The sequence below is a fragment of the Emydura macquarii genome, unplaced genomic scaffold, assembly GCF_026122565.2.
Source record: "Emydura macquarii macquarii isolate MOO-44397 ecotype Brisbane River unplaced genomic scaffold, CSIRO-AGI_Emac_v2 contig_968, whole genome shotgun sequence".
Classification (NCBI taxonomy): domain Eukaryota; kingdom Metazoa; phylum Chordata; order Testudines; family Chelidae; genus Emydura; species Emydura macquarii.
In genome coordinates, this window is record NW_027131105.1 from 7262719 (window position 1) to 7287050 (window position 24332).

The following is a 24332-nucleotide window of genomic DNA, read 5'->3' on the forward strand; positions in this document are numbered from 1 at the left end:
CCGGGGCGGCGAGAGACCTACCAGCCGCTTTCAGGGGTGGTATGCGCCAATGGGGATTCCCCTCCTCCCACCTACAGCAGTGCTGCCGTGGGGGCTGGTTTCCTGGCGTCCCTGCACCCCCCTCCCCCCAGCCGCTCCCCAGCCTGTGATTGCGGAAGTTCCTCTTTGCGCAGGGCAGAAAACCAGAGCGGGGGCAGCCTGGCTGTGGAGGGGGGAGCGGACGCACCTGGAAGCAGGGGCCCCCTTTGTGGGACCTGCACCAACCACAGGGACCCAAGCAGAGGATGGATGGGGACGGGCGTGGCTTGGAGGGCCTGGGGGACTTCATCTCAGGTCCCCTTGTCACATGGGTGAGTGTTGCCTCTCTAGGGAGGGACGGGAGCCATGCTCTGGGCGGAGCTGTGCCCCTTTGGGGGAGTGGGAGCCATGTCCTTGCGGGGAGCTCTCTCTCTCGGGTGGGGTGGGGGATAGAACTGTGCTGCCCCAGGGCAGAATCCTGCCCTCCCACACCCTGCTGTGCCATCTGCAGTCGGGACACTGTACCTACCCCTCTAGCAATGGGGGAAGGAGGCTGGGGTGATGTGTGGGGATCAGGAGGTTGGCGGTGGATAGAGGAGGTTAGGAGTTGGTTAAGGTCAGTTGGGGGTGGGTGGAGAAATTTGGGGTTGGGGGGCGCTGTGGAGGGGTTGGAAGTGAGTTGGGGGCTTGGGGTGAGGTGGGGGTGCTCTGTGGGGCGTTGGAAGTGAGCTGTGGGGAAGGGGAGGGTGGACCCATCCCCAGGGCTGGTGTGGGGGAGGCACCAACCCCAGCGGGGACCCGTAGGGCTGGGTCCCTCCCCAATGTCCTGAGCTGGGTCTGGCCTCCCACGGACACGGGCAGGCGAGGGAAGCACATCCTGTGTGCACTGCGGGGGGGGGAGGGCAGGAGTTGCCATGGGGGTGAGGACCCTAGGCCTGGGGAGGTGGGTGAGCAGGGACCTCCTGGCCTGGGAGTGGAGACACTGGGGTCAGGCCCTGCCAGGCCCAGGCTAGGGAGGGGTGATAACAGCATTGCCTGTCTCTGCCCCCCAGGTGCGGACACTGGAGAGCCTGGTGCCCCTGGGGCAGATGCAGGAGGAGCCTCAAAGCCCCAGTGCCCCAGACAAGCAGGGGAAGGCCCGGGGTTATTTCCTCCACCTGGCGGATGGAGCCTTCCTCGCCCAGGTCATGGGGCTGATGTGAGTGGCAGGCAGTGAGGAAGGGGGAGCAGGAGTGGGGAACCATCAGTGGTGGGGGGTCTGGGCTGCGTTGGAGACCCAGCTGGGGGACAGTGGGGGGCCGGGCTGTATTGGGGACCCAGCTGAGGGACAGTGGGGGGCTGGGCTGTGTTGGGGACCCAGCTGGGGGACAGTGGGGGGCCAGGATGTGTTGGGGACCCAGCTGGGGTAGCATCTGGGGATTCTGGGCTATGTTGGGGGCTTAGCAGGGGAGCAGTGGGGGGACTCTCAACTGTATTTGGGGACAAATGGGAGGGCCCAAGCTGTGTTGGGGGGCCCAACTGGGGGGCAGGGGGGATTGTCTCACCCATTCCTTGTGTTTCTCTCGGCAGAGACCCAACCCCCTGGGGTACCCGGCCGCCCCAGAGCCACCAGGGCGATGAAACGCTGCGACTCCAGACCCTACGCACCCTGGTGCAGCAGCTTCGCACCTTCTACCAGGTGAGGATGCTGGGATGGGGGGCAGCACACCCAGGGAGTGAACCTCTGTCCTCCAGGGCGTGGCATGATGGGGCTGGGGGCCTAGGGAGCACACTGGGGTCTGCCTCGCCCCCCTCCTGCCAATGCACACTCGTGCTCTCATATTTGCACCCGTGTCTCTGCCAGCAGGGCACTCTCAGCTGCTCGCATTTGCACACTTGTATCCATGCACACTCGCACTTTCGTGTTTGCGGGCCTGTGTCTCTGCCCGGATACGTGCACAGGGAGCCGTTCCTCTCTCACCTCTGTGATGTGCAATCCACAGGGGTAGGCAGGAAGGGGAAGTGGTCAGCGTCTGTGCAGCTCCTGGCGTGCAGCTGGGGGAGTCACTCATCCCACAGTGACACCCAGGGAACTCCTCCACGGGGTGCGGGGCAGATGCAGGCAGAACCCCTCTCCCTGAACCCCTCCCAGCAGCCAAAGGGTCTTGACATCCAACCTCTGACCTTTGCAGGATGACCTGCAGCAGCTGATTCTAATGACTCCCCCTAATGTGCAGCTTCTCGCCAGAGACCCCATGACAGGTAATTGGGGGGGGGGTGTCCATAGGTCTGGTCTGCTCTGAGGAGTTACAGAGGTGGGATACTGGACTGGATGGGCCCAGGGGTCTGAGCCCCGGGAGGTGGGGGAAGGGGTCTCTCTCTCTGGCTGTATTCACCTTCCCCTCCCCCTGTCTTAGAGCAGGGCATCGAGGAGATGCGAAAGCTGCTGCTGCTGCTGCTGGGGGCTGCCGTGCAGGTATGTGGGGCTTTCAGAGGGTGGGGGAGTGAACCCCAGCAGGGAGGGTCTGTGCAGCCAGCACTGCCGGGTCCCTGGCTCACTTGTCTCAGCAGTGCTGCAGTGGAGAAGGGGTGTCTCCCTGTGCCCCCCAGCAGCGCCCAGCTGGCTAGGATGTGGAGCAGGCTTTGATGGGGACTGTGGGTTAATGTAAATTCCCCCTCCCAGGTTAGGGGTGTCATGGATTTCAAGGCCAGAAGAGCCCACTGTGATCATCTAGTCTGGCCTCCTGGCTCACTCAGGCCATAGACCGACCCTGAGACCATTCCTGGCTGAACTCACAGAGCAGATCTTACAGGAAAACGGCCAGTTGCAGCTTAAACGTTGCCAGTGATGGAGAATCACCCCAGCTCTTAGTAGGTTGTCCCCATGGTTAATTCCCCTCATCACTGGTACAAATTTACGCCTCATTTCTAATCGGAATTTGTCCAGACCACGTTAGACCTTTGGCTGCTAGGCTGAAGCGCCCTTTATTCAATATTTGTTCCCCCAGCAGGTGCCTCTAGGCTGGGATCAAGTCACCCCTCAGCCTTCTCTTGGTTAAGCTAAATAGATTGAGCTCCGTGGGTCTCTCACTGCGGCACCTTTTCTAAGCCCTGAATCATTCCCCTGGCTCTTTTCTGAGCCCTCTCCAGTTTCTTAACATCCTTCTTGTCTTGTGAGCACCAGAACCGGATGCAGGATTCCAGCAGCGCATCCACCAGGGCATCCCAGGCTGAGGGGGCAAGGGGGAGACGTGGGACTCAGGGCCAAGCAGCCCTCAGAGGGACCCTGCGAAGGAGAGAGAGACTGACAGACGCTGACAGCTGTTTCCTTGTGACCCCCCATCCCTCCCTTCTCTGCGCCTCTTCCCCCTCTATGCTGCCTCTCCTCTCCCACACCCGGCCCCTGCACCCACCCCTCGGTGCTGTCTCTCCTTCCCTCCCCCTGCACCTCATCCCTTAACCCCCCCCCCGCCCTCCCCCTCTGCACCGTGTACCACCCCCTGTGCTGCCTCCATACACCCTCCCCCCCACAGTGTGAGCGGAAGGCAGAGATCATTGAACGGATCCAGGGGCTGGACATCGAGACCCAGACTGCGCTGGCTGGTGCCATCCAGGAGGTAAGGACACCCAGCCTGGGCAAGACCTTTTCCCTCTGCCCCTTGTGGCTGGGTTCCCCCAGCGGAGCCCCCACAGGGCAGCCACCAGCTGGCACCCCATCAGGCTGCACTCGCCCAGATGCAGGGGCTTGAGGGATAAGGGAGGAGATGTGGGCATGGAGGCTGTAGCACTTGTGTGAGGGGCGGGCATGGACAAGACCGCTGTGCGAGGACCTGCTGTGTAAGGGCTGTCAGGGGAGAGCCATGCGAGGGGCGGCCGCGTGAGGAGCTGGCGTGCGAAGGGAGGCTGTGAGGCACGTGCCAGGAGCGGGCGTGCAAGGCGTGTGACGTTGCGCTTGTGTTGCAGGTGACGCAGGACCCAGGGGTGGTACTGAGCCTGCAGTGGGGGACCCTGGCTGAGCTGCACCCCCTGGAGCTGGCACGGGTCCTGCAGGATCTGTTGTGCGGGCTGCAGGGCCTGGTGCAGGAGCGGGACGCGAGTGCCGAGGTAAGGGGGGCTCTCTGGCACATTCCTGCCACACCCAGCCCACCCCACCCCATGCTCTCCCCCTCCGCAGCCCACCACCTCTCTGCAGGTTTTCCCGCCCCACTGCCACCTGGGGATTTGCTGCCCTCCCAAGCCTCTGTTACCCCTTCCCCCTCCTGCTCCACCCCTGAGCTCTCCCCATCCCTCTGCCCCCCTCAGATTCCTCTTGTGCTGTCCCCCATTCTATGCTTTCCCTCCTGCTGCCCCCCCCCATCTCTCCTCATCCCCCTCCCCTTCCTGCTGGCCCCTGGACATTCCCCACCCCCGCCTGTTCTTCCCACCCCATCTAACCCAGCTGTCCTGCAGAGGCTGTGGGAACTGCAGCAGGAGCGGGAGGTGTCGTCTCCCCATGGCCCGCTGCCCCCCGAGGGGCCCTGGGACGATCGCCAGCACATCGGGGTGCAACTGGCTGACGCCCGGGGCCAGGCCCGGCGCCTGCGCCAGGAACTGTGAGTGGGGGGACACTGATGGGAGGGGGGTGATTCTGGGATGGGGGGCCAGTGAGGATAGGGTGGGGGGTATAGGTCCTAGGAGTGTTGGGGGGCACAGGAAAAAGTAGGGGATCCAGAGATAGGGTTCCAGTAAGGAGGGAGCCTTCAAGGGCATTGGGAATGGGTGTGAGGGACGTAGCTAGGGATAGTATTTCTGGGATCCCAGTGTCGGTGGGGGGAGGCTCTGGGGGTATCCTGGATGTGCCCTCCTGGGGGCTCTGACCCGATCCCCTCCAGGGAGGAGAAGGCCGAGGAGCTGCTGGATCAGCGCCAGGAGCTGCAGGAGCTGGAGGCTGAGCTGAGGAGGCTGCGACAGGAGGTACCCACCCCAGTGCCCCCCCCCTATCTCATTTCTCATCCTCTCACCCCCAAATCCTCTATCCAGCCACCCACCCCCACTTCCACAGCCCCGCACCCTCCACCCTGCTCCCCTAGGATCCCCTCGCACAACCCCTCAAATCCTCTCCCCTCCCTCTGCCCAGCCTCCACCCCGTTCCCCAAATCCACCCACTTCCTCCATGCCCTCCACCCCTACCCAGTCCCCACCCCATTTCCCAGCCCCCTTTGCATGTGTGAGATATCCGTGGGACAAACACCCCCAGCTTCTGCCCCTCGCACCCCCAACTCCCCCCACAGTCCCCCTCTGCCACCAGTTCTAGCCCTGCCCCTCACCCTCTGGCACTGATGCCCACCTTCCCCACCTCCGAAGATGCGTTGGACTCTCACCCCATTCCCCAGCCCAGAGCCCTGTGTGTCTCGGGATCTAACCCCATCCCCATCCCCTGCCGTGCCCAGGGTTCTGAGCCTGGATTCCTCACCCCCAATGCCCTCAACAGAGCCCTGACCCTCCCCGCCCCAGTGCCCTGGACCCTGACTATGTTCTCCCCACCCCTCAATGCCCCAAGCTCTAACCCAGCACCTCTTCCCCCCAGCACCGGGCGGTGGCGGGTGAGGCGCGCCTGGCGGGGCTCTACCGGGATGAGCTGGATGCCATGCGGGAGAAGGCGGCCCGGGCTGAGCGCCTGCAGGGGGAGCTCTTGGCACTGAGGGAGCGACTGCCTGCGCTGGAGCGGTGCCGGGGCAGGCTGGAGGTGAGGGGGCATGGGGTGGTGGGAGGCACAGGGGAGAGGGGGTATGTCATGGATCCACAGGATCGGGGCTAGGCACTCAGTTTTGGAAGAATCTCTTGGAGGAGCCCCTTTGGTGTGCCAGACCCTGGGGGCTTCACTCGTCCTTCCCGCCTGCTGAGACCGACCTCTGGGGCTCCAGCCCCATGCCGTGAGCTCTGCCAGCGAGTCCAGCCGAGACAGGCTCCTGGTGGAGACTTGTCCACTCTGCAGGAGTTAAGGCAGCGACATCAAACGGCGCAGAGAAAGGAAGGTACCACCCACGCCCAGTGCCTTGTGGTTAGCCCACAGCCCAGCCAGGCTGCAGACTTGCAGCGAGCCCATTGCCAGGCTCTGTCGCTCTCTGACTTCCTCCTTAGCCAGTCCACAGGTGAGAGCACCCAGACCCCTTCCAGCAGCCAGCCCGTCTCCCCCCACCTCCCAGTGCTCTGGTCTCCAGCTGGGGTCTCTGGAAATCCATGAGTCTCTGGAGCTTGTCTTGTCTCTCTGTCTGGCCCTTCTTTTGATTGATCCCGTGGGTTTCAACCAGATCCTTAACAGCTCCTTCATTGCACCTGGACAGGGAGGTGAGACAGGCCCCCCGTCTCTCTTAGGGCTAATCTGCACTTAAAACTTGGAGCGGCACAGCGGTACCCGCACTGGTTTGTCTCCTGGTGACAATAGGTTTGCTGGCATAAATGCTTGTGTAGACAAGGCCTCAGTTTGCCCTGACAGCAAACTTAATCCCTCTTCCTCCCATTGGGTAGGGGAAATCGAGGCACACATAGGCTTCATACAAAATACTACAAAATTCCCACTTTGTCATAAGGCAAGTGGGGGCTCTGGGCTAGTGGGGGTAATAGCAAGGGGTGAAAAGCAGTGGGGGCCAGTGGTGGGAGGAAGGGGCAGTACTGACGTGGTGTCTTTGGCAGGAGGAGTGGGGCGTTGGGGGGCTGCAAGGGGCACAAGGGGCCAGTAGGAGTTTCTCAGCAGGGGGAGCGGGGGAGGGAGACAGAGGGGGGCTGTGTGACAGTTCTCAGCATACCCAGGACTTTGAGTCACCTTGTACCCCCTGCCTGTAGCGAGAGGGACATGGCTGGGTATCAGCTCCCTAACCCCACCTGCCGGTCAGCCACCACACAGGCTCCTCTGGGCTGTGCCGCTGTGTCTTTGCCTTGGAGAGTAACAACAGGGGCACCCCAGGCCTGAGCTCCTTTGAAGCGTTCCCCTGTGATATCCAGCCCGAGGCTGGCTACTCACAGAAATCCCAGCTCCTCTGCCCCCAAGGAAGCCGTGTGTCCCAGCTGACTAGTTTTACCTTAAATCACTGCTCCTATAAACGACACACACATCATAAAACCCAGGTGGGTTTCCTTAAGCAAGAACAGAGATTCCACCAGAGATGAGAGGGAAGGAAACAAATAGTTACAATACAAAACAAAATCATACCACGCTCAGGGCAGCTCCCTTTCTTAGCTAATGTACGTCTCGTGTGTCGTGGCGTTTCCCCCCCCACCAAGTTCAGTCTGTTGAACTGACTGGTTTCACAGGATCCAAACTTTCATGAAAAACACCCCACTCCATAAGATGTTTCCTCAGTGGTTGGATCCAGGACACCTCTTCCTGCTCTGTGTTATACGTAAACAGTCTCTTGTCTCTATGCCTAGGCAGGGCCATCCCCTGTCCGTGGTAATGGTTCGTCTTTGCCTCCAAGGGGTTTCCATTGTTTGCAGTTGGCACTGATGGTTTTCCATTGCTCGTCTTGGAGGAGCTGAGGGAAGGAGTGGGACTGTGTGGGGGTCAGTGGGTGTCAGGGAGGCTCTGCTGGGGCACTGTCCCTGGCAGGAGGGGGTAGGGGCCATGGGATTTCAGGAGCTCTGACGGGGCTCTCTCCCTGGCAGGAGGAGCGGGCCTTCTCCCAGGCCCTGCTGGACAGCAAAGCCCAGCTGGAGGGGCAGCTGGAATCTGCCCGGGCCCGGGCCCAACGCCTGCCCCAGCTCGAGAAGGAGAATCTGCTACTGCGGAGCCAACTGGAGCAAGCTGAGGAGGTGAGATCCTCCCCAGCCCCAAAGGCCCACTGCACCCCATCCACAGTGCCCCCTACGGGCCTCTGTGCATACAGCCGGTCCCATTACCTGGCTCACTGCCCCTTGCGGGGCTTTCCCCAAGTGACCCCCACAGGTGCCAGCTGGGATCCTGTGATTCACCCCTCTCAGAGCAGGCCCTGGGGTCAGCCATGGGTCAGCCAGTGGGTCTCTGTCAGGAACAAGGCTGACGGCCTGACTGAGAGACTGGCTGGCCTCTCCCAGCTCACCCAAACCCCTCCCTGCACTAGAGACCCGGGGGTGGTGGTGCGTCAGGGCTCCTTTGACCCCAGGCTTAGCCTTGGGAAGAAGAACACCCCGGCCCATCTCCCTATCGCCATTGTTCCCACTCCTTGGAAGCAGGTACCTGAGAGGTTCGTCTCTGTGTCCTTCCCTGCCCTGCTCTGCTTTAGCTCTGTGCATGAGACCACAAGGCACAACTGAACAGGGAAACCCAGTCATGCACAGCAACTGCTCCAGACCTTTTCCCCAGTCCGTCACACCCCCCTAGCACCCCCTGCTGGGAGAAGGCAGGGCTGGAGCAGTGGAGCGCTCCCCATACAGCTGATGCTCTTGTCTCACCCTACAGTGCCCTCGGCAGGACCCTCTCAGAGGTGTATGGGGCACCCCCTATGTTAACAGGCTCTGTGTCATGGAGTCAGAGGAGTCTGGTCTAAGTCCCAGCCTTTAACCTCTCTCCTGGGGGTACCCCACTATTGCATTGGCCTCCAAGGATCCATACTGTTCTGCAGGGGCAGGCCCATGGCCTCCACGACTCCAGAACTGGGCCTTTGGGTTCCAGCTACACCTGCATCCCTCCGTGGCCCCCTGCAGCGAGTCCAGCTGAGCCAGCCTCCCACAAGAGACCTTTTCTCCCTTCAGGGCGCAAGGGTCCTGAAAAGCTAGATCGACCCAGCGGTGTCGCTCAGGGGCATGAAAAATCCACCCTCCTGAGCGATGCAGCGACGCCGGCCTCGGCCATGCTGTAGACAGCGCTAGGTCGCTGGAAGAATTCTTTTGTTGACCTAGCTACTACCTCTCGGGGTAACTGTGGCGGTGGGAGAACCCCTCCGCTCGGCACAGGTAGCATCCATTCTGAAGCGCTGCAGCTGTGCCGCTGAAGCGTGTCAAGTGTAGACAAGGTCTCAGTCAGCAACAGCAGCAAGACCAGGCGGGTGGCCTGTTCAAAACAAGGGAACCTTCATTCGTCACCTGGTCAGAGATCTTGGGGTCAGCGTGAGAGAGGCAGGGTCCGGAAAGAGTTATTTCTTTGCCATACCCTGGCACTGCTTCCCCTGAGCACCATCCTCCCTGTCTCCTTTGTCTGCCAGTGGCCAGGGCCCTGCTGTGTGTCTGTGAACCCCACTCTTCCTCACCCCGTTTCCCGACGCCTCTCATCTTTGGTCTTCGACACGGCCCTGCCATGCTCACTCAGTGCCTCTGCAGCCCGGAGTATGCTGTCTTTGGAGGGGGGGTTTGCTGATGCAGGGCGTTGAGTCCAGCCCAGCTCAGAGCCAGACCCTCATGCTGCTTGCTCCATGCCAGGAGAGGCATGTTAGCCTCTCTGCATCCAGCGGGTAAGGCCGAGGGGGAGACGCACGTTGTTCCTAAGGCTATTACAGAAAACTCCCCCATGGGTCACCCTCTGCCCCCAGGACCGGGAGCGCGAGCGTCAGCGGCTGGAGGAGCTGCAGCAGGAGAACGTGTTGCTGGAGGGGGAGCTGAGGCAGAATCTGGGGGAGCCCCTGCACCTGTCCTGGGAAAAGGAGCAGGAGTCCAAAGAGACTCCCAAAGGTGAGTGCCTCCTCTCCTTCCCTCCAGATCTTCCTGGCCCCCCCCCAGGCTCATTGATGTTACACTGTCTCCCCCCAGACCCTGCTGAGGCTCCCAAGTCCCTGAGCTATGAGGTGACTGAGGTGACGTCCAGCCGCCTGCTAGTGCTGGAGCGGGAGAACCAGGAGCTACGCCGGAGGCTGCAGGAGGCGCTAGAGACCCCGGGAGAACCCAAGAGTCCGGGCCTCGAGCAGAAGAATAAGGTCCTCAGTGAAGAGGTGAGGGAGACGGGGCTCCAAGATGAGAATTCAAGGCCTTGTCTCCCCCACCCCTCAGCCAGCCAGTCCCCCAGCCCTGGGGCACCCCCAGAGGGGAAAGGCCATGTATCCCATTCCCTGCCCCTTTACCAGGGGCTCTCTGGGAAGGAGTCGAGCATGTGTTGGTGGAGTCTCCATGTTGGTTTTTGGCGGTAGGAGGGGTGTGTGTGCGGGCAAGGCTGTATGTGAGGTTTGGAGGTGGGATCTCTCTTTGGGGAAGGATGGGGGGTCTCTGTGCTGGGTTTTGGTTGAAGAGGTGTCTGGGGATTGTGCGTTGGAGAGGGTGGGGGAAGGGGATCTGTGGAGGAGGCTGTCTGGGGGAGGGACGGGGATAGGTTGGGTTTCTGTGGGGCAGTGACGGGAGATGGGGTGTCTCTGTGGAGGGTCAGTATATGGAGGAAGGGTGCCTCTCGGGGGGTCTGTGTGTTGAGGTATGGGGCAGAGGGTGTCTCCATGGGAGTTCCTGTGAGGGGTGGGGGAGGGCTGTCTCCATGCTGGCCTGGTCCCCTCTCACTGCGCACTTCCCTGGTGCAGGTGCAGCGGCTGAGGGCGCAGCTGGAAGCCCAGCGGGCCCAGAGCTCCCAGGAGCGGGAGGAGCTGAGCGCCGCCCTGCTGGGGGAGAAGGAGCAGCTGGAGCGAGAGTTGCGCAGCCTGCAGGAGCAGCAGCACTGTGAGGTGTGGGCGGCGCCTGCAGGGTGTGCAAGGGGTTTTCATTTGGGGCAGTGGAGGGGCGCTGCAGGGGGAAGGCTGCTGGCCCGGGAGTTCCCCTAGTATGGTGCCCGCCCAGGGGGCAGTCCCATTGCCTGGAGCGCTGACTGGCTGCAGGAATGGGCAGGCTGGCTGGGAATCCCACCACCCCGCCATCCCAGCCTGTCTCCCATTAGAGGAGACGAAAGCCATGGCAGAGCATGGGGATGGGGGATTGGCTGCAGGCTGTCACAGATTGACAGGGGCTGTGCTACACCCCAGCCTTTACACAATCTCCCAGACCCCTTTAGTGCCAGACTCTAGGGGCAGTTCTGTGGCCTCAGCAACTCCAGGACTGAGCCTTTGGGCTCCAGCCCCCTTGGTGCCCCCGTGAGTTCCCACAGCCAGTCCAGCTGAGATCAGACTCCTGCAGAGACCTTCCCTCCTCCAGGAGCCATGCACCCGGGGAGGATCTGCAGTGAGGCAGGACAACCTGGCTAGGTCAAGAGAGCATTGATTAGTCATCTGGGATCCAGCATCGCAGGATCCTCAGGCCAGCCAGGGAAAGCCAGACTTCTGCCAGAGTGTCCTGCTGTCCTGAGACTCAGCGTTACTCCCAGACCAGCTACACTGCACTCGTGGGGTGTGATTGCAGCTCATGGGGACGTAGCAGAGCCAGCTTTAGTCTAGTTCACTCTGGGGCCAGAGCAGCGAGGGCTGGAGCCCGAGTAGTGACCCGGGGTGCAGGCAGATTTGGGCAACCCGTGCTGCCGTGGAGCATAGCTCTGGTACCCAAACCAGCTAGATTAAAGCTAGTGCAGACGCACCCGTCAGAGTCTGCGCATCGCTGCAGCCACCTTCAGAGCAGCCCCTTGTCTCCAGCCACATCCTTTACCCCGCCTCCTGGCAGAGTGCTAGAGGAGGTCCCTACTCTTGGCTAGGTGCTAATGGCCTATACATTGGCTTTGCCTTTATCAATGCAGGGCTATCATGTCTGGTCTGGAAGCAGAGGGTGCCAGCCAAGCTTTGCTCTCTTTCCCCTCAGGGGTAGCAACACCAAGCCTGTGGGTACAGAGGGATCATAATCCTATTCCCAAAACTGCCCTTCTTCAGGTGGGGCAAGGGGAGGCTCATATGGTTCAGGCCAGGAAGACATGGGGGTAAGCAGGAGGCTCAAAAACAGCCTGGTCCCCTGGGGATCAGCCTGGAGAAGATGCTCCCTCTGAGTTCCCACCACCAGGGGTAGGGGTGCTGTGGGTTGGTGGGGGCACTAGACGGCATGCCTCAGTACATCCTGGTGCTATTGCTGGAGGCAGGGTAGGGCACATGGGGGGTAGTGAATCCCCATAGGCCTGCTGAATTTATAAATCCATGGTACACCCGCACCTTGAATACTGCGTGCACATCTCATAAAATATATATTGGAATTGGGAAAAGGTATAGAAAAGAGCAACAAAAATTAGGGGTATGGGAAAGCTTCCATATGAGGAGAGATTAATAAGACTGGGACTTTTCAGCTTGAGAAAGAGATAACTAGGAGGGGGTTTGATGGAGATCTATAAACTCATAACTGGTATGGAAAAAGTAAAAAAGGAAGTGTTATTTATTCCTTCTCATAACACAAGAACTAGGGGTCACCAAATGAAATCAATAGGCAGCAGGTTTAAAACGAACAAAATGAAGTATTTCTTCACACAACACATAGTCAACCTGTGGAACTCCTTGTCAGAGGATGTTGTGAAGGCCAAGACTATACAAGGTTCAAAAAAGAACTAGATAAGTTCATGGAGGATAGGTCCATCAATGGCTGTTAGCCAGGATGGGCAGGGATTGCTTTTTGCCAGAAACTGGGCATGGGCAATGGGATGGCTCACTTGATGATTCCCTGTTCTATTCATTCTCTCTGTAGCCCCTGGCATTGGCCACTGTCAGAAGACAGGATGCTGGGCTAGATGGACCATTGGTCTGACCCAGTATGGCCATTTTTATGTTCTTAATTATCCCTGCATACTGATGCCAGGTTTGTCTCTGTCCAGATCAGATTCAATGCTGGGTCATGTCTGGGGGCAGTGTTTATATGCAGGGTTGATTCCTGCCTTCCTAGGGTTTGGGGGAAGAAACCAAGAGGGCTTCACTCAGGTATGTGGCGAGGGATTTGGGAATCCAGGGTGCCCTGGCCATGCCAGAGAGTCCCTAACCAGCTCTGTCCCCTTCAGGAGTCTCTGCAGAGCCAGGGTGACCCAGGCACCTGGGCCCAAGAGCAGCAGGAGGCACTGGCAGAGAGCAGGCGTCGGCTGTGCCAGGTGGAGGAGCAGGCGTCCAGCTTGCAGGAGGCGCTGTGCCGGCTGGAGGCCACTCACGACAAGGCCCTGGAGGGGCTGACGGCCTCCCAGGAGGCCCGAGGGCGCCTGGAGCAGGAGCTGCTGGGGCTGCGGCAGGAGCTGGAGCAGCGGCGCCTGGAGGCCCTGCTGCTGGGGCAGCTGGAGGCCGAGGCCCAGGCGCTGGAGAAGGAGCGGGAGACACTACGGGCAGAGCTGAGCCAAGCCGAGCGGGAGCTGGTGGAGGCCCGGGGCAGCCTGGAGGCCGAGCGGCAGCGGGCCGGGCGCCAGGCTGAACAGACGCGGGAGGCCGAGGAGGAGTTGCGGGCATCAGAGCGTGAGCTGGGCACGCTGCAGCGTGGGCTGGAGCAACACAAGGCAGCGCTGGCCCAGCTGGAGGGCGAGCGAGGGGCGCTGGAGGCGGTGCTGAGCCAGGCCGAGAAAGAGCGCCGGGCGCTGGACAAGGAGAGCCGGCGTCTGCGGGCCCAGACCCAGGCCCAAGAGGAAGCCCTGGCAGAACAGGGCCGCCGGGCTGCCCAGCTGGAGGCTCAGAGCCGGCTGCAGGCGCTGGAGTTGGGCGGATTGAGGGAGACGGCGCAGCGGCTGCGGGAGCTGGAGCAGGACAGCAAGGGGCTGCGGGAGCAGCTGGCAGCCGAGCGCAAGGCTGCAGCTGTTCTGCGGGAGGTAATGGGGGCACCGGGGCAGGCGGCACCAGGGCAGTAAGAACCGGGGAAGGAGCGCTGGCTGTGGGGGCGGAGCTCCCAGCTACAATAGCCCAGCCTCTCCCAGCAGGGGGTGCTGTGGGGAGCAGGGCTGGGGGAGGAGCACCCTGCAGGGGACAGTGGGGGACAGGGCATGGTGATGGGAGTTCCCCCCACCTCCCCACCCCAGTGCTCAGGGTCCTGCTGGTTCCTGCAGGAGCTGCTGGGCGAGAAGGTGAAGGGGCAGGAGCGGGCGGCCGAGCTGGTGCGGCTGCAGGCACAATTGGAGCGGAGGGAGGAGGAGCAGCGAGACACCCAGGACAGGTAGGCGTCTGCAGAAGGCCATACGCACACTGGGGTGTACTGGGTGCGGGAGGTGGGGATCTAGGGAGAGGAGAGAGAAGATGGTTGGGGGGCAGGGATCTTGGGGGGATGGACTAGGGAGATGGGGGAATAGGTGTCTTGGGGGGATAGGTGGGTGGGGTTTGGGGGCAAGGATCTGGGGGGGGAGGGATTTGGGAGAGGGGGCTGTATGGGGGGCATGGGATCTGGACGAGAGAGACTGGGGGAAGGGATCTCAGGGGGGGCTGGTTGTGGGGGGGCTAGTGGGCAGAGAACTTGGGGAGGGGTGGCTGGTTGTGGGAGAGCTGGGGGGAAGGGATCTCAGGGGGGGTGGCTGGTTGTGAGGGGCTAATGGGCAGGGAACTTGGGAGGAGGCAGTTTCCGGAGGCTCCTGGGTGTAACGTGCCCCGTCTCGCCCTAGCCAATATCAGAGCCTGGAGCAGCGGCTGGAGTCGTCCTTCAGCGAGATGCTGGCTCTGAAGGAGGAGAAGATCGGTGCCCTCCGCAGCCGGGTGGAGGAGCTGCTCACCCTCAACCAGCACCTAGGGAATGAGCTGCGCCAGGTGAGACACCCCCCCCTGCCCTCACCCCACAGCGCCTCCTGCTGGGAGAGGCCAGGGTTGCAGTAGTTGTGAGCTCCCGCCTGCTCCCTTTCACCCCCTCCCTTGTTCTCTACCTCCAGGTGAAGAGAGGCTCTGGTGCCCCACCACACACAGCACAAGGGACCGAGGAGCAGGGCCAAGAGGACCCTGAGTCGGCGCTGGGGCTTCAGGCTGAGCCAGAGAGTGACACCCTGAGCAGGCATCTCATTGAGGTGGAGCGCAAGGTGAGCCCAGGACCTGGGGTGTATGGGGGGGGCCTTCCCATTGGGGTGGGGTGGGATGGGGGGCTGGAATCTGGTCCCCTCAGCGGGCTGGGTTCCCCCTCCCTTTGGGGTGGAGCAGGGCTGGGGGCTGAAATGGGAGGCTCCATAGGGAGTCTGAGGTGCCACCCCTTGGGTTGGGGCAGGGCTGGGGGGATGGAGGGAAGGGACCGCACCCTTTAAGGGACTCTGTGGGGCTAGGGGTTCCTTTCCCTTCCCGTCAGGAGGGGCGGGGACGTGGGACTGGAGGCCCCTCGGGGGAGCTGGGGACTCCCCATCACTTGCTGACTCTCCCCCACAGAACGCGGCGCTGCTGGCAGAGAAAGAGGCTCTGATGGGACAGCTGGGGCAGCTGGAGTCGCAGCTGGGCACTGTGCAAAGAGAGCTGCTGAGCCTGCAGGGGCAAAGTGGAGGCCTGCGGGAGGAGAGTGGGCGGCTGCAGGCCCAGTGTGGGGCCCTCCAGGTGAGACCTGCCTGAACCTCCCAACCCCCCGTTGTCCCATACACACGCAGGCCCAGGGTGGAGCCCTCCATTGTGTCATAGAGTTTAAGGCCAGAAGGCACCCCGGATCATTCAGTCTGACCTGTACAGCGAAGGTCACGCACACACCCCCGAGTCCCCCACTAAACCCAACAACTGGAATTAGAGCAAAGCGTTTCAGCCCTCAGGAGACCTGCCTGTTGTGAGCCTCAGGCAGGGAACAGGAAAGACCAAGGGACCCCCAATACTGGAGGCCCCTGCAACGACAGCGAATTGCTGAGGTGAGCCAGGCCCAGGTGATCCCAGCAGGTGACCCGTGCCCCATGCTGCAGAGGAAAGCAAAAACCCCCAAGGTGCCTACCAATCTGACCTGGGGGAAATTCCTTCCCAGCCACTAATCTGGTGATCAGCTGGACCCTGAGCATGTTGGCATGACCCAGCAGTGAGGCAGCTAGAGAGAAGAGTCTCTGGAGCTCAGAGCCCGGCCCACCCTGCCTGGTCTCCTATCTCCAGCTGTGGTAGATCCCTGATGTTTCAGAGGATGACAAAATAAACCTCAAACTCAGAATGACTTTGGGTGGAACCCTTCCTGACGCTGCAGGTGACCAGCTAAAGCCCTGAAGCATTTTGGAACATAAGATGTAAAAACAGATGGGACCCCCCCAAGGCTGCCAAGCCCTGTCCCCCTTCCCCCAACTACCCCGTCATATAATCCCATTCACAGATGTATCAAGCTCTGGTTTAAGACTAGTTAGGTGTGTTGTCCCCACAATTCCTATGGGGAGGCTGTTCTAGAACCTCCCTCCTCTAATGGGTAGAAACCTTCTTCTCTTTGCCAGCCTCAGTACGGCTGTACCGTGGAGACTATCCTGGCATAGCTGTGCTGGCACGGCCCCCTAGGGTAGACTCAGCCTACATCGACAGAAGGGGCTTTTTGTAGGAACACGGCCTCCCCAAATGACAGGAGCTGTGTTGATGGAAGCCCTCTTCTATCAACAACTGAGTCTGCACGGGCGGGGAGTCGCATCTGACCGATGCAGCTGTGTTGATATGTTGATATCACTTTTCTGGGTAGACCAGGCCTCCAGTGATTTCTGGCCAGTTTCTCCCCATTTGTTCTTGTGCCAACATTCTCCTTTAGCTTCAGTAGCTCTTCTCCCTCCCTGGGGTTCCCCCTGATGTATTTAGAGCAGTGTTTCTCAAATGGTGTTCTGCGGAACCCCAGGGTTCCGTGGGCTGAGTTGAAGGGTTCCGCAAAGAAGCAGAACCGCGCCGCCGAAAGTAACAAAAATCGGGTGCTGCCGAACAGCTGATGGGGCCGCTGAAAATGGCTCAGAGAGTGCGCCGCCGAAACAACCCTACACTGCGCCGCCGAAAAGAGGAAGATTTCCTCGACTTTTCGGTGGAGGGTATGACATGGGCGCGCAAGGGTTCCGAGGGGGAATAAAATTGAGAAACACTGATTTAGAGAGAGCAACCAGACCCGCTCTCAGCCTTTGTCTGCCCAGGCTAAACAGACTCAGCTTTTTCAGTCTCCTCTCATAAGATGGGCTCTCCATTCCTTTTATCGGCCTAGGAGCCTGCACCTGGCCCAGGTTGGATTCATCTTTCCTGACACACGGTGACCAGAGCTGCACACAGTGTTCCCGCTAACGTCTTCCCAGTGCCTTGTCCAGTGGCATTAATACTTTCCTGTCTCCACTGGCAATCCCGCGCCTGATACAGCCTGGGATAGTATTGGCCTTTTTTTGAGGCCACATCACAAAGGTCATCCTGTGATCAGCCCATGCCCTGGGGCCGCTCTCCTCTGTTGCTTTCAAGAGCTGTGCCCCCAGGGTAGAGAGGAAACACTAGACCCGAAGCGCATGACGTTGCACGTTACACAATTTAATCCCATTTCTATCACTCCAGCCCTCGAGGTCATCCAATTCTTTCTGTGTAACCTTCCAGTCCTTTGTATTGGCGATGCCTCCCAACTCTTTGTCCTCAGCAGACGTCATTCCCACCCTCCTTTTGTGCTAAGGTCATTAATGAAAATATTAAATGGGATCAGTCCCAAGATTGATCCTTGAAGAACTCCCCTGACAACTTCCCTCCAGTCCCAGAGCTCAGCCTTCAGCACAGCCCGTCACCTTCTCTCCATCAGCCAGTTCTGTGGAGAGACGGAACACCGCCCCTCTGAATTCCCCTGCCCCCCCACTTCCCTTACCCCCAGATCCAGTGTAGGACTCTCCCCAAACACCACTGCCCTGCACGCAGGCCCATTGTGGAGCCCCTCACGTGAGACACTGCCTCCCTGGATTCCCCCTGCCTCCCTCAAACCCTCCTGCCCTAACCCCAGTCCCCGTGTGGGGCCTTCCAGGTGAGACATTGGTTCTCGCCCCCCTGCCTGACCTCTTTGTGTCTCCTGTTGCCCCCTCCCACGGCAGGTGGAGAAGGCAGCACTGCAGTCCCAGAAGGCAGCACTGGAGGCCCAGGCGGCGGAGCTGCGGGAGCGACTGGCAGGTCTGGAGGCTGAGGTGCGGGTGGCCCGGCAGGAGCGGGACGAGTGGCGCGGGCGCCACGAAGGGCTGGTGCGCAACCATGACAAGCTGGCATTGCTGCATGAGCGCCAGGGCACTGAGCTGGAGGGGCTGCTGAGCAAGCAGGCCAGCCTCAAGGGGACACTGCGGGCACTGGAGCAGGAGCACCGAGAGCTGCAGGACAGGTAACTGGGGGGTGGGGGTTGGGGGGCACCAGGCCTGGGCTTGGGGACACGTGGCTGTGACAGGCCAGGTAACCCCAGGGGACATGGGGCACTGCAGGGGCAGGAAACCCTGGGAGGGAGCGGCTGGAAGGGGCACAAGGGGCAGGAGCCCAGGTAACCCTACGGGAGATGTCTTGGATCCCCAGCGGTCTGGTGCCCCAGCCTGTCTGCATCCCTTTGGGAGGAGCTCTGTTATGTGCCAGATCCTGGGCTTAGCATTTCACCTGGCTGAGTCCGCAGCTCTACGTGCCTAGGGCTGGGGCTTCAGGCTGCAGCACCCCTGTGGGTCCCCGGGACTCTCCAGCCAGTCCCATTGAGTTCAGAGGAGGCTTCACCCCTTCAGGGAGCCATGCCCCTGGGGAGGATCTGCAGTGACCCAACCCAGCCTGTTCTGAGCAAGCCGGTGTTTATTAATCCCCTAGAATCCAGCATTTAAAATCCCCCGTTAGGCTGGGGAAGCCGAGCTTAACCCAGAGAGCATGGGAACAGACTGGCCTGGCCCTCCCCCGGGTCTCCTGCCTGCCACCCCTCTGTCAGCACTCTACACGGGCAGGAAGGCCAGGGTAGCTAGGGCGGATTAGCTAGTGTTATGCTGAGAAGTACTGGTGACGGCACTGAGGGCAAATCTCTGATCTTGGGTGTGAACACACCCTTCAATCCCCATAACTGCCAGAGGAGCTACTCACAGGTCCCTCACAAACGCCCAAGGGGTTGTGAACCCACCCAGGAGTTTTGGACAGAGGACTGGTCTACACTTCCTAGCCGCTACGAACAATTTCAGGCCTGTGAAAAACGTCGTGCCCTGAGCACTGGAGTTAGGTCGACCTCACCCCCGGTGGAGACGCGGCTCAGTCAGTGGAAGCGTTTTCCATCAACCTCGCTACTGCCTCTCGGGGAGGTGGGTTAACTATAGTGACGAAGCCCCCTTCTGTGAGTGTAGGACAGTCTGCAGCGGCACAGCTGTAGTAAAGACATGGCCTGAGTGAGGTCGACTAGTTACGCCCCTCTGTAGACGCAGCTAAATTGATAGAAAAATTCTGTCGACCGAGGTACCGCCTCTCGAGGGGGCGGATTTACTGCAGTGATGGACAAGCCCCTTCCTCTGTGGTACATGTCCACACTACGCAGCCGGGGGATGCAGCTTCTACCTGCATGAAAGTGCTGTCACCAACAGAGCTCCCCCCAGCTCCCTGAGACACACAGGCTACGGCAGCCAAAGCCCTTCCAGGCTGTTAAAACAACTGCAGGGCCAGCGGAAGCTTTGAGGGTCAAGCAGATTTCATAGTGCCTTTGTGTGGGTTGGGTTGGTTGGTTCAGAGCTTGTCTACACGGAGACACTGAGGAAAGTTAATCCAGATAACCTAAGGGTGGGAATTTAAATTGGATAAACTGCAGTGCAGCTAGCCCCTGTGTGGGTGCACTCTTTCTCAGTTAAAGTGCTCTTAGTTCGGTTTAGTTTAATTGCCTACCAAAGTGGATTAAGCAAAACCAGATTAAGACCACTTTACTTCTGAATGAAGGGTTTAATGTGGTCTAACTAAGCCACTTTGAATGTTAATTGGGATTAATTTTCCCAAGTGTTCCCATGTAGACACGTCCTTAGGCCCAGATGCTCAGGGGGAGATAGGCACCCATTGGCAGCAGCATCCTGACTCTGTGTGCTCCCAGCTGTTCCCTTTGGCCCGCACTGCTGGTGTGTGCAACTGCCCTGGCTCCCAGCTGATACCCACTGCATCTCCAGGGCTCTCTGTTCAGCTGGGTCGATTCCGGACAGTTTTGGATGATGGATCTGGCTCAGCCCAGACAGGCCAAGGTGGCATGCAGCTATCCCTTCTCCCTCTGCCCTAATGAACTTGCCTCCCACTAGGCAGGAAGGGGTTAATACGAAGTGAGTGGGGAAACTGAGTCACACACATGGTTCAAACAAATATGACAGTGATTCCTATGTTCTCTACAGCAGATCGCCCTGGAGGAGGGTTTGTAGGGGCACAACCCCAGAGGGGGCATGGAGAACCGCAGGGCAGGTGACCGCAGGGTGGCATGGGGGGCGGCCTGTTGGGGGAGGCGAATGGGGAGGGGCAGCAGGGCAGGTGACTATGGAGGAGACACTGTGGGGGGCTGCAGGGAGGAGCAGGGGTCAGTGGGGCAACCTTGGGGGGCCCTGTGGGGTCTGTCATCCCATGTTCCTCACATCCCCTGTCTCTCCCCCTTCAGGCACAGCCATCTGGCGGCGCAGCAGGCTGGGCTGGAGCAGCGGGAGGCTGCCCTGCGCGGGGAGCGTGAGCGGCTGGAGGGGGCTGAGCGAGAACACCGGCAGCTGGGGCAGCAGCACGCCTGGCTACAGGAGGAGCACGCACGGTGAGCGGGGAGTGGGCAACACTAGGTTAGGGCCGGCAGTGGGCTGTGGGGGCAGTGGGAGGGGGGTGAGATATGGGGTTATGGGGGACAGCGGAAGGGTTCAGTGCGTGGGCTCCCCCTCAGAATCCCCCATTGACCCCTTGCCCTGCGCAGGGTGCAGGCAGCGCTGGCAGCGGCCGAGCAAGCGCAGGGGGAGCAGCGGGGGGAACTGCGGGGTCTGCAGGGCCGGCTGACGGGGCTGCAGCTGGAGCAGGCGCGGCTGGAGGCTGAAGGCACCACCCTGCGGGAGCAGAACCAGCAGCTGGAGGTGGCGCTGGGCCGGCTTGGAGACCAGTGTGAGGTGAGCAACCCCTGGCACCCCCATCCCCGCCCCCGAACCTCCTAACCCTGCCCCCAAACCTCCTAATCCTGCCCCCAGCCTGAACCCTTCCCCCCGCTGAGTCCCGCCCAGTAGCAAGAGCGAGGTGCGCCACCCCCTATTCTGCCTGCAGTACCCCCACCCTCCAGCCTGAATGCCTGGCATCCCTGCTGGAGACCAGCGCGAGGTGCCCCACCCCCAATTTCACCCCTAGAACCCCCCCATCTCCATTCCCCTACCATGAACCCCCTCCTCCCCCGTATCCTACCTGGGGACCAGTACATGGTGCGCAACCCCTGGTTCCCCTGATCTCCAGCCCCCAGCCTGACCACCCCCAAACACACACTGCCCAATACCTTTCTCCTCCCAGCCTAGCTCTCCCCCACTGCATCTTCCTTTGGAAACCCATGCAGACCCCCCGATACCACCAGATCACCCCCTCCCCCGGTAGCCACCTGTCGCTGATCCACAGGCCCAGTGCTCTTGATCAGCCGCTCTAGAACAGTCCCCGCGAAGAGCTCTTCAGTGCGTCAGACCCTTAGGCTCACGCTCTCGCTGGGGTCAGCCACTTGGCCTCCTGGGACCGAACCTCGGAGCTGTCCGCACCCCTGCTATGCACTCGGAGCTCCCCACTGAGTGCACCTGAGTCGGACCCCCATAGGAGACGTGCACACCCAGGGGGAGCACTGCACCCCCGTCTTCCTGACTCTGGGGGACTCAGCCAGCGCTGTAGCGCAGGAGGGGTTAGTAGGAGGGTGGTGGGGCCATCCATGGTCCTTTGTTGCTAGGTGCCAAGACCCCAGGCACTTGGAGTGGTCATTGTCTGCTGGGATTCTCATGGGCAGGGCCCCAGGCAGCTGGCATTGATCAAGCCTCTCTATCTTGGGATCTCTGCAAGGAGAAAACCTAGTTAACCATGCATTGCATAGGGGAAACTGAGGCGCACCCACTATTTATCCCAAAATACTATGAACAATTCCCACTCGTCACACCGCCCACAGCCCAGCTCCCCCTGCTCCAAGCAACCCGTGGGAGCTGGTCCTCCCCCTGACCCCCCCGATCAAAGAGTGCTTTCCCCATTCTGCCCTCCCAGCCCTCCTCCCTTGGGGAGGGGGAGCCCAGAGGGGCCTGACCGGTCCCATTGATGGCTCTGCTGCCCCCCCAGCTCCTGGCCCAGCTGAAGGGGAACCAGGAGGAGGAGAACCGACACCTGCTGCAAGAGATCCAGAAACTGAGCCAGGAGAACCGCAGCCTGCTGGAGCGCAGCATGGAGAACCGGGAGCAGTACCATTCGGAGCAGCGCCAGTACTTGTGAGTGCCCCCCAGCCCTCCTTCACCGCCGAAACCATGATTGCCGCCGCCGCCCCCGCTGGAGCTCAGCATGGGGAGCCACCAGGGGTACCACTCGCAGCAGCGCCAGCACCTCTGCCTGCCCCCTGAGCGCCTCCCCGGGCGCACGCTGGCTGCATCTGCTCAGGGCTCCCTCGCACCAATGTGGGAGGCTGGCCGGGGGGGGGGGGGATTGAGGGTGCAGAGCAGGTTGTCTGGGGAGTCAGGAGGCAGTTCTAGAGGCTGCCCTATGCTCACCCCCAGGGACAAGCTGAATGAGCTGCGCCGAGAAAAACAGAAGCTGGTGGAGAAGATAATGGACCAGTACCGGGTGCTGGATCCAGCACTGCCCAAAAGCAAGTGAGTGACCATCCACCGGGCTGGCCCCAAGCACGGACCCTCCCACAGCCACAGACACCCACGCCTCCTCCCTCAGCCAGGGACCTCTGGGCCCTCTGTACCCCAAAACAGACCATCCAAAGCTGGTCCGAGCCAGGGGACCCCCCACTTCTCCAAATTAGGAATATATCCCCTCGAGGGCCTAGGACCCCCCAGGACCAACCTGAGCCAGGAATCCCTGCCAGTTGACCTGAGTGCTCCTTCATGGGCCAATGTTGGGGGGTGGAATCCCCTAGGATGCATGGGGAGGGGTTGGTCTAGGTCCCCCAGCTCCAGCTGGGAAGTGTGTGACTCTCCCTCTCCCTCCACCCCACAGGAAGAGCAGCAACTGGATTGCAGACAAGATGAAGAAGCTGATAAAGCCACGGCGCGAGCCCCCCCGGGAGCAGCAGCGCCCCTTGGCTGAGGGGGCCAGCAGCACGGAGAACCTGCCGGGACTTGTGGGGCAGGATGGGCACGCACCTGATGAGGGTGAGTGTCCAGGACCCTCCGCCCAGCGGGATGTGGGAAAAAAGCACAGGGCAGAGGATGGAACCCAGGCATCCAGGATGGCCCTGCCATGCTTGCAGCCCTGGGGATGAGGAGAGATTGGGACCAGGGATGGGACCCAGGCATCCGGGACAGCCCCTCAGTGCTCACAGCCCCTGGGGAGGGGAAAACCAAGCCAGGAATAGGACCCAGGCATCCAGGATGACAGTGTAGGACACTCCCCTGCAGGGCTCACCATCCTCTGCCCCCCTAACCCTTCTTTGCCCACAGGCTCCAGTGCCCCCGCCTCGCCCGCACCCCTGCGCAAGGCCAGCAGCGTGCTGAGCCTGTCTGACTCTCAGCGGGTGCCACTGCGGCTAAATCGGCGCAAGCTAAGCTCCCGTGTCTTGGGCAGCGAGTCCTTTGGGATCGGGGACGCTACCCCCCGGCAACGCTTCCGACAGCGCCAGCGGCCCCTTGCCTTCCTGGGGGGCTCCCATGAGGAGGCCTCTGCCCCATGGGAGGCCCAGGAGGGGCAGAGACTCCCCAGTGCTGGCAGCGAGGAGAGAGGTGAGGCATCAGGGACTGGGAAGGTGTCACTGTAGCTACCAGGACATCCCAGGATAGGAGGGATATAGAGAGCGTCACCCCCAGATATCGTGTGGGCAGGGACTGGGGGAGGCATTACTCCAGATATCGGGTGTGGTCCCTAGGTTATGGGGAAACATGGGGGGCATCCCTCCAGACGGGTGAGCAGGGACTGATGGGGTGTGTCACCTTCAGATAAGAGGGGACATGGCGGGCATCACCCCCAGGTGGGGGTCCAGGGACTGGTGGGGGACATCCTCATGGGATAAGAGGGGTGTCATCCCCAGCTGGGGGGCCAGGGAGAGGGAAAACAGGAAGGGAAGGGGAGGAAGAGTGGGGCAGGGAGGGGATCTCCCCTGAAGTTGGGGGCCCAGTCAGAGCACGGCAGAGCTGAGCTCCACGGGTGCCTCGGGGCAGGTGTAACTGGGGGTCCTGTCTTTGCCCAGGGCTAGCACAAGGCAAGAAGGCACCGCTTTCGCCTCAGCTCAGCCAGTGACCCCAGATCAGCCCTGGGAGGGGGATTAGCCCCCCAGCCAGATGTCAGTGACACAGGGAACCGAACCAAGAATGGGTCCTGCTACAGCCCCTGCTCACAGGATCCTCCCCCCACGTGCCAGGGGCACAGAGAATTGGCTGTGCCCCCTTCTCAGCCCCCTCTCCCTCCCACCCCTCAGCGACTTCTGCCCTGACACCATGTACCTGGCTGGGGCAGGGCTCTGGATTTTTATTGTATATTTGTAATTTATTAGAAATAAAATGCATTATTTATCATCTCGTCTGCTGG

At 60.9% G+C, this 24332-nt stretch overlaps 1 protein-coding gene across 1 annotated transcript; it reads left to right on the forward strand.

The window, feature by feature from the left end:
- Positions 1-269: 269 nt before the first annotated feature.
- Positions 270-24261, forward strand: CCDC88B (coiled-coil domain containing 88B). The gene is made up of 27 exons (XM_067544052.1): positions 270-350; positions 1071-1216; positions 1588-1696; positions 2190-2259; positions 2415-2473; positions 3531-3614; positions 3961-4101; positions 4447-4589; positions 4869-4950; positions 5564-5722; positions 7639-7785; positions 9477-9615; positions 9694-9872; positions 10446-10586; positions 12815-13600; positions 13835-13941; positions 14381-14522; positions 14642-14785; positions 15123-15284; positions 17732-18009; positions 20263-20406; positions 20560-20746; positions 21930-22075; positions 22358-22453; positions 22809-22963; positions 23252-23530; positions 23995-24261. Exons 1-27 carry the CDS (start codon positions 285-287, stop codon positions 24042-24044), a joined length of 4341 nt encoding a protein of 1446 aa, XP_067400153.1. The 5' UTR covers positions 270-284; the 3' UTR covers positions 24045-24261.
- Positions 24262-24332: the final 71 nt, after the last annotated feature.